General features: G+C 36.5%; 2 protein-coding genes across 4 annotated transcripts; one reads left to right on the forward strand and one right to left on the reverse strand.

The window, feature by feature from the left end:
- On the reverse strand, positions 1,099-2,308 carry LOC104707159 (extensin-2-like). Its single transcript, XM_010423443.1, has one exon. The coding sequence runs from the start codon at positions 2,146-2,148 to the stop codon at positions 1,339-1,341; it is 810 nt and encodes a 269-aa protein (XP_010421745.1). The 5' UTR covers positions 2,149-2,308; the 3' UTR covers positions 1,099-1,338.
- LOC104707160 (L-ascorbate peroxidase S, chloroplastic/mitochondrial-like) lies at positions 4,673-7,323 on the forward strand. Of its 3 annotated transcripts, none has more exons than XM_019228465.1 (12): positions 4,673-5,019; positions 5,117-5,263; positions 5,363-5,483; positions 5,584-5,684; positions 5,763-5,850; positions 5,952-6,019; positions 6,108-6,194; positions 6,300-6,374; positions 6,473-6,550; positions 6,645-6,749; positions 6,833-6,913; positions 7,017-7,323. In XM_019228465.1, exons 1-11 carry the CDS (start codon positions 4,792-4,794, stop codon positions 6,872-6,874), a joined length of 1,140 nt encoding a protein of 379 aa, XP_019084010.1. In that variant the 5' UTR covers positions 4,673-4,791; the 3' UTR covers positions 6,875-6,913; positions 7,017-7,323. The 3 variants fall into 3 exon arrangements, with proteins under 3 accessions (XP_019084010.1, XP_019084011.1, XP_019084012.1); XM_019228466.1 differs by having other exon boundaries at positions 6,875-6,913; XM_019228467.1 differs by lacking the exon at positions 7,017-7,323 and having other exon boundaries at positions 6,830-6,852.

Consider the following 10,719-nt stretch of genomic DNA (forward strand, 5'->3'; position numbering starts at 1 on the left):
TGTACTAATACAAGTGACTTCTGTACTACTACAGATCACCTAGACGCTTCGTTGTTTTTCTTATTTCCTTTACCTGCCTTGTTGTTTTATTTTGAACTTCCTGTTCTTTGGAGTGTCGAGCCTTAGGGTTGATTATAAAACCCAAAAGCGACGCCTCCTGGTTTGGTAGAGAATAAGTTTTATGTAACAAGTATTGTTGAATCTTTCTTCTCTCAATCCGAACTCGTGAATGCGTTCATGATTCCGAGTTTCTAAACACTTTGTGATTAAGAAACTCTTCGCTTTATTTTTAAATCCATATAACCATCTAACACTTCTCACCATCGAATCATTGCTTTTTTCTCTCGAACATCACTTGCCGTCACTCGCAATCCACTTGTGCATCATCACCTTCAATTCATGTCGCCTCTTACCTGTCATCAGCCTCCATCAGAGTTTCATCCTAGGGAGTTCTATATTACATCTTGTAATTTTGAAATATGGATATGTCATGGTATATATTTTTCTAATTTTCTTTATAATTAATTTGAAAGATAGAAATAACTTTGATCTAACTAGGTATATAATGACAATTCACATGGTTTACTGTCAATATCTTTTTAGTAACAATTAATTATATTCTTCGTTTAACTATATAGAAAACGATTTTTTTTGTAACATTTTATGTCGTTATAGGGACATATACAACTTCCTAATTTTAGGATATAAAAAGATAGTATTTAAATCTGCCTACTTAATTAATTTGTTTTTGTCACCACCTTTTTGGACTAGAATTAGGTTAAAAAGTAGACGAATTGTAGTTTTTTCTAGCTTAGATATTATTCTTATTATGATTATGATTATGATTATAAGAGATATCATCGTATTTACTTAAGTATTATAAAAATAACAAAATATAGGTTATTGCTTGTATGAAGAAGTAATCTCATTATTTAAAACCTAATCAACATTCCTTGGAAACATAGGTTATCGCTACATTTCCTTTGTTTTCTTATGAGTGAAAAAGTTTTTAAATCTATAGTTGAGAGAAACTTTGAGAGTTTATATATATCTCATGTATAAACTATGATAGTTGAAAAACTTTGAGATGCCCGAAGATTAATAGACTTATTTCAGTCTGTTAAAATAAAATTCATTGAGTTTATTAGACAATAAAAGATGGACAACAAGTACATGGATTTTTAGTGAGTAAAATAACATCAAACGAAGCAATCAAACAACAAAAATGCACTTGGTTGTAACCAAAGAAATACATTTCATATATGAAAATTTATTAAGGAAATATTTAATTCCATGAATATGATGGCTGGTAAACGAATATATCATGTATATGTTTGTTTAGTATTTTGGAGGAGGGGGAGAGCTATAACTGTAGCTTGGAGGTGGTGGCTTGTAAACATATGGAGGAGAGCTGTAGACGTAAGGAGGAGGTGGTGGTGGCTTGTAAACATATGGAGGAGAACTGTAGACGTAAGGAGGAGGTGGTGGTGGCTTGTAAACATATGGAGGAGAGCTATAGACGTAAGGAGGAGGTGGTGGTGGCTTGTAAACATATGGAGGTGGTGGTGGAGAGCTATAGACATAAGGAGGAGGTGGTGGAGACTTGTAAAAATTTGGAGGAGGTGGTGGGGAGCTGTAGACGTAAGGAGGTGGTGGTGGGGACTTGTAAACATATGGAGGACTTGGTGGGGAGCTATAGACGTAAGGCGGGGGTGGTGGAGACTTGTAAACATATGGAGGAGGTGGTGGGGAGCTGTAGACGTAAGGAGGTGGTGGTGGGGACTTGTAAACATATGGAGGACTTGGTGGGGAGCTATAGACGTAAGGCGGGGGTGGTGGAGACTTGTAAACATATGGGGGAGGTGGTGGGGAGCTGTAGACATAAGGAGGTGGTGGTGGGGACTTGTAAATATATGGAGGAGGTGGTGGGGAGCTATAGACGTAAGGTGGGGGTGGTGGAGACTTGTAAACATATGGAGTATATGGTGGAGAGTTATATACGTAAGGAGGAGGTGGTGATGGATAATTGTAGACGTATGGTGGTGGTGATGGTGGAGAGTATGTGTACTGAGCACTTGTATGAGCAGCAATGGCGTACAAGGCCAGAACCAACATAAGAAGAGATGGCCAATTACTAGGATTGGCCATGTTGATTGAATTCGTGTGCTCTTGTTCTAGACTTAGCTTTTGTTAGTATGATTCTTACTTCGAAACCGATCTGTTATTGAATGAATTGTAATCTAAAGAAGGTAGTTTATATATAGCACACATTGCAACAACTAGAATATTTGTTTACAGAAGTTTATGAAAGCGTATAACTAGAGAAACTATATTGTTTAATAAGTCAAACTAGTTTATGAAAGCATCTAACTAGAGAAATTATATTGTTTAATAAGTCAAACTAGTTTATGCTGATTTTGTCTAAATGTAAAGAAAAAGCCGAGAAGAATATGTCTTTGGTAAACCTCTTACCATATGTCTTTGAGTTTGAAGTTCTCAGTTTTAATTCGACGTCATTTTTTAAAAGAAAATTTCTTTCAGAATTTTCTATCACAGAATTTGTATAACTGTAGTTCTATATTGCATCTTGGAGATTTATACATGGATCTTGTCATGAATCATAATTTTCAGCTTTTCTTTTGAGTAAATTTGCCAAATGTTGATAACTTCGTTAACATATTATTTCGTTATGTCATATGTGTATACAACTGCCCATTTTCAAATATATTTACTGAAAATAGTACCTTACCCTAACCGTTTGATATGTTTTTTTTAAGATTTAATTCTTTTGTATCCTTTCACCAAAAAATCATTTCTCAAATCTCTTCCTTATCATATTTATTTTATTTTCTGTTTTTTTTAATCATAAAATTACGAAACTACCTTATAATCCTTAAGACTTGTCAATATTTACTGACTCAACCACTACTTTTTCGGATCCTCCACCCAAATCCAGTTATCAATGGATCTACAACTTACTTTAGTCTGGTTTTATTTTATACAGATCTAAAACCCAAAAAACTTCATCTCTCTCTCTTTTTCTCCTATTTGCTCTTATTTTCTCTTGGTTCTACTTCTCCAAAATCTTCTCCCTTTTTTCACAATCTTAATCAATTTTCATCATATTTTGCATCCTCCTTGACAATCAAACACACATAGTCAAAATTAAAAACTATCAAAAAAATTGATTGTAAATTTAGAGTTTGTGAAAAGAAACTTGGTACTGCAAAAGCTCAGGAAGACACCAAAGATTTCACATGAATGAAACTTATTTCTGAATTGAAAATTGAATTCCCTACCATACATAGTAGTATCTTTGTGCATGATGTAGTGTGAGACGGATTATTTATAAATCAGATGGATCTCATAGGTACAACTGGATTTTATATGTACAACTGAGATTATTTCGGTACAACTAGAACTCTTATTAAATTTTTTTTAATAAAACAGTATGCAATAAAATCATATGCTAAATATGATGACTTAAAAAAAAATACTTATTTTGTAGTTTTTATATTGTTAATTTTGTAATTTTATGTATCAGAAATGGTTATGTTTGTTGTTTGTTTTTATTTTAATTTTTGAACATGTTTGGTGAAAGTTTTTTAATATGACCTGTGCTATTAATTTTATGACCAGTTTATTGTTAATTTGGTGAAAGATTCTTTGTGATATTTTGAAGTGTATTCATATAGCCCACAAATTGACCAATTAATTTGTAACATTTTTTTTGTAACCAACCTATATTTAATGTATAACTTATCTTGTAACCAACTTATATTTAACGTACTTCCATTTTATTATATAGGAGATTATCTTAGAGCTGTAATAACTAACCGAAGCGAATCCTGGTTGGTCGGTTAGGTTTAGGTTATGAATCATCAAGTGATCGACAATATTTGAAATTAAGTAATACTAATAAATATATATTATTTTAAACCATAATAGTATACCACAATTAAACTGGTTTTACAAAAAAACCTAAACAACTTTTTGTTAATAACCAAACCAAATCGAACCGAACTACCTCAATCTAACCAAAATTATCTCAAAATAATGGAAAAATCAGATTTTTTTTTTTAAAAAAAATCAAAATTTGGGTTTTCAAATTTAAAAAAGAAATTGCGAGAGAAATCGAACCGAAATTTTTGGCAGTTAATTTCGACAATATTTTCAAAACTTAAAAGAACCAAAGAACCAAACTAACCGAATAAACTGAAGACTAAGGATGTTAAAGATGGGTTAAAACCCATTGGGTACCCGGGACCCGTCTTTAAAATCAAGTTTAGGGACCTGTTTTCTGTAACAAAAAAATATGGGTTTAAATTGGATAGGTACCCAAATTAATAAAGTATTACTCGGGTTTACCCTATAAAACTATGGTACCCACGGGGTTTTTTTTTCTTAAATCTCAGTTAGTAAAACAGTAACGTCAAACACATAAGTCCTTAAATCGATTTATAATATATGATAGACATCTGTTTTTTTTTCACAAAAAAAAAATCATTTTATTAAAACCTAAGATCTCAGATTACTGTCAACCAAGCTTTGTTTATGGTTTTGATTTTTGTCTATATTTTATCCATATGATCAGTGAAGTCTCATAGCTAATACAGTATCTCCTAATCATCTACCTAATTAACTCTTAAAGAAGAAATAAAACAATGTGCATTGCATTTAGTGGGTTGGTGAACCTAATTTAACACAAAAACCCTTATCGGCGTGGCCGTATCCATTGCCGCTAATCTCAGCCGACTCTTCCAAAACCAAAATTACTGTTATACCCCCAAAATGGCAGGGCGTGTGTCTCTCACACTCAACAACGGCAGCTTCCTCCTTTCTCCTCCTCCCAAATCCACCACAACCATGTCTTCTTCTCTCCGCACTACCACCGCTGCTTCTCGTCTCCTCCGCTACTCCTCCTCCAGATCTACACTCACTCTCTCCGCTTCTACTTCCCTCTCATTCGCCAGATCCCTCGTCTCTTCTCCACTTCTCTCTTCTTCATCCTTCTCTCAGGTATGCTTTCACTCTCTCTCTCTTCAAAATCGTAGCCTGATTTAGTCATATTCTATAATCTTACGACTTAATTTGATTCATATCTGTTGAATTTCAGAAGAGATGTCGAGTTGCGTCGGTGAATCGGAGCTTTAGCTCCACCGCCGCTACGAAATGTTCAGCTTCTTCGGATCCTGATCAGTTGAAGAATGCTAGAGAAGACATCAAAGAGCTTCTCAACTCCAAATTCTGCCATCCAATTTTGGTGCGTTAAAAAAAAAAAAAAAAAACTTCTCTGATTCCTAAGAAATTGCTACGTTTAATTGATTTTGATCTTTATGTCTGTGCTGTGATTGAATCAAAGGTTCGATTAGGGTGGCATGATGCTGGTACGTACAACAAGAACATCAAAGAATGGCCACAAAGAGGTGGAGCTAATGGAAGTCTCAGATTCGATATTGAGCTTAAGCATGCTGCTAATGCTGGTAAATATCACTTGATACCATATGTGTTAGTTAGCATCTTTTTACACTTGTTTGTTTCGTTTATTTGCTTATAAGCTTTGTTTGTTGCTTTTATTATTAGGTCTTGTGAATGCTTTAAACTTGATTAAGGATATCAAAGAAAAATACTCTGGGATCACTTATGCTGACTTATTCCAATTGGCTAGTGCTACTGCTATTGAGGTGAGGTTGATAATTCTGTAACCTAGTTTCTAGTGGTTTTGAAAACATTTACTATAAAGTTTTTTCGGAATATTTCAGGAAGCTGGAGGACCTAAAATACCTATGAAATATGGAAGAGTTGATGCATCTGGTCCTGAGGATTGTCCTGAAGAAGGAAGGCTCCCAGGTTTATATAGTGTCTTTATTTCCAGCGTTGGTGGATGTTCATTGGTTACATCAGTATACCTAAGTTTTACTAATTACAGATGCTGTATGTTTGTTCTATAGATGCCGGTCCTCCTTCACCTGCTAATCATCTCAGAGAAGTTTTTTACAGAATGGGACTAGATGACAAGGTGATTGCCGTCGAATTTTTTTATTGAGTTATGAAATATCAATTAATAAAAGAGAATGATCTATATCGAAAGGCTTTTGTGACTGCAGGATATTGTTGCATTATCTGGTGCTCACACCTTGGGAAGATCTAGGCCAGAACGTAGCGGGTGGGGGAAGCCAGAGACGAAGTACACGGTATAATCCAGTTCTTAAATGTATTGTAAGATATGGTACTGCAAAACGTAAATGGAGTACATTTTGAATGTTTAGTTCTTACATGTGTTATTCTTTGCATTATAGAAAGAGGGACCTGGGGCACCAGGAGGACAGTCATGGACACCCGAGTGGCTGAAGTTTGATAATTCTTACTTCACGGTTGCGTTTCAGAACTTAACTCTTTCTTCACTCTTTGTTATGAAAGTCTTCATTTTTCCGTTTTTTAATGTCTGTTATTAATATAACTGTTGTAACAGGAAATCAAGGAAAAGAGAGAAGAAGATCTCCTTGTCCTACCCACTGATGCTGCCATCTTTGAAGATTCTTCTTTCAAGGTAAAATAAGACACTGAGGTTAAAAATACACATCCATACTAATGAACTTGCCGAATCATTTCCTTTAAAACTGAAAACTGCAATGCAATTGCAGGTATATGCTGAGAAGTATGCTGCAGATCAGGATGCATTCTTCAAGGATTACGCTGTAGCCCATGCGAAGCTCAGCAATCTTGGAGCACAATTTAACCCTCCTGAGGTTTGTAGTCCTTATATTTCTATCATTAGACTACCATCATTATGAAGATGATCTTAAAAGACATTAATCTTAAAGGACAGTAGTGCAGGGGCATAAGAACTGATCAGTATGAATCTTTTGTTTAGGGTATCGTTATCTGATGGGGCACCTAACTTACTCGTCCAGTAAGCTTTCTTCTTCTTAATATTTATTTTGCGGTCATCGATCAAAAATTCCAAGTGTTCACAACGTTTTTTTCTGTCTCTCTCTGGTTTTACCTCTTTCAAGCTGGACTTGTGATTTTGGAAAACGTAGTTCAATAATGTCAAAGAAGAAAAGGGACGAATCGAGGAAGTGATGATGTTGAGAAAGAAATTTGTCGGAGAACTTTTACTCTTGAGTGCTTTTGCAGATATCTTTTGGTTGATTTTGTTTAGCCGAAAGTATTTTGATCGTTTTCACTTTTTAGGGTTCAATTGTCATAATGGTTTTGGGCTTTCTGATGTTTTTCCTTGTAATAAATTGCGGTAACGATTATCCAAAATTCATACAAGTTTTGTTCTGGCACTGAATAAAATACTCATGTTATAGTTTTTTTTTTGTTTTTTTGTTCAAGCACCCATATATAGATTTAAGTATTTAAACTAAACACTAATAGTTTGTCAAAAAAAGCTAAACACTAATCGAAGTGGAAAAGGGGCTATATCACATTCAACAATTCCAATCGTGTCTTTTTCTATGCGAACAAAGTAGCATTGCATTTACACACTGAACAAACAAAATATTCAAATAACCTAACTATATTAAATTGCATTTAACTTGCTTAATCAAAATTAAACCAAATAAAAATTAACTAACTATGAATTCTGGTGACTGGATGGCCAATGTGGCAATGATCTAATAAATTTATACTTAACCTAAGTTGTTTTTGTATGATCAAATATTCAAAGTCATAAAAACAATTTTTGTTTTTTTTGTTATTTTTTAATCATTTGAAAGATTTCAAACTCAGAATCTCTAAAGGGAATTTGGCCAAGAATGCCAGTTTCGAGAAAAAACTTTTTAGAAATGCCAGTTTGATTATTGCCTTGTGAAAAATGTCAATTTCTATCTTTAGGGGATGAGAAAATGACGAAGGTGTTGCATTTTAGCATTTGCATGTTTTGGATGAAAACATGTGCTTAAGAGCCAAAAATGGGGAAAAACAAGGACAAACCCGAGCATGTACCCGAAGGAGCCATCGAGCTGGAAGAACAAGTCCGAACCCCAACACGATCGAGGAGGATCCAAGAGCCGGAAGAACAACCCAAAGATCTACCCGAGGAGTAACCCGACTTCATCCTCGTGTACCCCATCGAGTAGACCATCGGGCAGGTCTGGGAAGCTAGGTCAAAGGGGTTTCCATATATAAATCCCTCCTCTCCTAGCTCGCAAACTAGCACGCCGCAGACCCTCAAACCAGAGAGCGAGAGCTTCTGTGAGAGAATTGAGCGACTCAAACATTTTTCCCTTTTTGTTTTACATTTTATTTCATACTTTTATCGTTTCTTTAGATTTCTATCCTGTATTCTTTCCACTCTACTCTACCGTTTGTTATAATGCAATTTTCATTCTTATTCGTTGTTATGTTTCTTGTTATTATGTCTGAGTAGTGTAGTAAAGTTTCTAGGGATGGGATAGATGATTTTGTGTTCTTAATCGGTTAGGATGCCTTAGCTTGATTGTATACGTTTGATAGATTTCCTTCTAGGTTGGTGTTCTTAATGATGTCAACAGACCGAGAGGTTGAGATTAGATCTAAGGTGTTTTACCACCGAGAGGTGTAGATGAGATGCTTGAATCAACCAATGCTAGAGGTTTACTCACTTAGCCTAAGAGATTAGATGAGTAAGGGGTTTACTGACAATAATAAATCGGATCTTAATGCCTGCTTGGTCATGTTTCTCCAACGAGAGTTGGGTAGGGGAGTGATCAAGGTTGATTGTTGCTAGTGCGAGAGTGTGGTAACAAGGTTTAGAGATTCATTGTCTAGGAAATATTTGCTTGAGGCATGTAAGGCATCTGTACCAGTCAAGAATACTTAGGATTTGATTACCTCATCCTTAGAAGCGTTCGCATTTTAATTGTTTACATTTTCTTTCATTACTCGATCCCTTACCCGATCAGGTACACAATAACCTGCATCGAGTAACACCTCTAGTTGTTCATATCCCATTTGCTTACTCGATCACCCCACCTAATCCTATACTCGAATGCTTGCATCGAGTGCTTAGGTCGTGTTTATTGTTTATATTCTTTCCTTTTAGTTATTTTAGGATTGTTAGATCAAAACCCTATTTGCTTGGCTTGACTTGCACTGTTCTGATGATATCTTTCCTGCTAGCAATAGACAACCATTTGGATTGATAACCCTTTGTACTACGACTGCATAGGGAATTGATACCCTGGGTGAAAACCTGTTTATCAATTTGGCGTCGTTGCCATTTGATTGATTTCATTTTGCTACGTTTAGGATTTCAGCACTAGCTCGATCAAGTTCTTTTTGTTTATATTGGTTCGAAATCAGACTTGTTTGCTTTCGCTCTTGTTTGTTTTGAATCTCAGGTACAACCCGAGCACCCACCCGACCCGTCACTCGATCACCTGGATCGAGTAGACTCTCGTGTACACCCTCGGACACCTACCTGTGCATGCAAACACGATCCAGAGGTAGCCAGAACCTGAGTCCTTTCATCGACAACATTGACAGACCAAGGCTACTCAGACAACAACAAGCTCAACCAGAACCAGCAATCATTGAGGAGATAATATATAATCAGAACGGTCCACCAGCTCCTCAAGCAAGGACCAACATAGGAGCAGGCGATGCTCCATCCACTCATACTCAAACGAATGGCATTGTGCCACCTGCTGTGCAGAACAACAATTTTGAGATCAAGAGTAGTCTCATCCAGATGATACAGAGTAATAAGTTTCATGGATTGCCAATGGAGGACCCATTGGATCATCTGGATGAATTTGATAGGCTCTGTAGCCTCACCAAGATCAATGGAGTTAGTGAGGATGGATTCAAACTCAGACTTTTCCCATGCTCTTTGGGAGACAAGGCACACATCTGGGAGAAATCACTCCCCAAGGAGTCCATCACCACTTGGGAAGCGTGCAAGAAGGCATTCCTGGACAAATTCTTCTCCAACTCTAGAACCGCAAGGCTGCGAAATGACATTTCAAGCTTTGTACAGAAGAACAATGAAGCGTTTAGTGTAGCTTTGGAACGTTTTAAGGGATACACTACCCGATGTCCTCATCATGGTTTTAGCAATGCTTCATTGCTGAGCACACTTTACAGAGGAGTGGTANATCAAAACCCTATTTGCTTGGCTTGACTTGCACTGTTCTGATGATATCTTTCCTGCTAGCAATAGACAACCATTTGGATTGATAACCCTTTGTACTACGACTGCATAGGGAATTGATACCCTGGGTGAAAACCTGTTTATCAATTTGGCGTCGTTGCCATTTGATTGATTTCATTTTGCTACGTTTAGGATTTCAGCACTAGCTCGATCAAGTTCTTTTTGTTTATATTGGTTCGAAATCAGACTTGTTTGCTTTCGCTCTTGTTTGTTTTGAATCTCAGGTACAACCCGAGCACCCACCCGACCCGTCACTCGATCACCTGGATCGAGTAGACTCTCGTGTACACACTCGGACACCTACCTGTGCATGCAAACACGATCCAGAGGTAGCCAGAACCTGAGTCCTTTCATCGACAACATTGACAGACCAAGGCTACTCAGACAACAACAAGCTCAACCAGAACCAGCAATCATTGAGGAGATAATATATAATCAGAACGGTCCACCAGCTCCTCAAGCAAGGACCAACATAGGAGCAGGCGATGCTCCATCCACTCATACTCAAACGAATGGCATTGTGCCACCTGCTGTGCAGAACAACAATTTTGAGATCAAGAGTAGTCTCATCCAGA

The sequence above is a fragment of the Camelina sativa genome, chromosome 8 (assembly GCF_000633955.1).
Source record: "Camelina sativa cultivar DH55 chromosome 8, Cs, whole genome shotgun sequence".
In the NCBI taxonomy this organism is placed as follows: Eukaryota; Viridiplantae; Streptophyta; class Magnoliopsida; order Brassicales; family Brassicaceae; genus Camelina; species Camelina sativa.

Coding starts and splice junctions, on each gene's coding strand:
- LOC104707159 (XM_010423443.1), bottom strand. CDS start 2,148: ATGGCCAATCCTAGTAATTGGCCATCTCTTCTTATGTTGGTTCTGGCC.
- LOC104707160 (XM_019228465.1), top strand. CDS start 4,792: ATGGCAGGGCGTGTGTCTCTCACACTCAACAACGGCAGCTTCCTCCTT. Junction 5,264..5,362: donor AATTCTGCCATCCAATTTTG/GTGCGTTAAAAA, acceptor ATTGAATCAAAG/GTTCGATTAGGGTGGCATGA. Junction 6,750..6,832: donor CACAATTTAACCCTCCTGAG/GTTTGTAGTCCT, acceptor AAAGGACAGTAG/TGCAGGGGCATAAGAACTGA.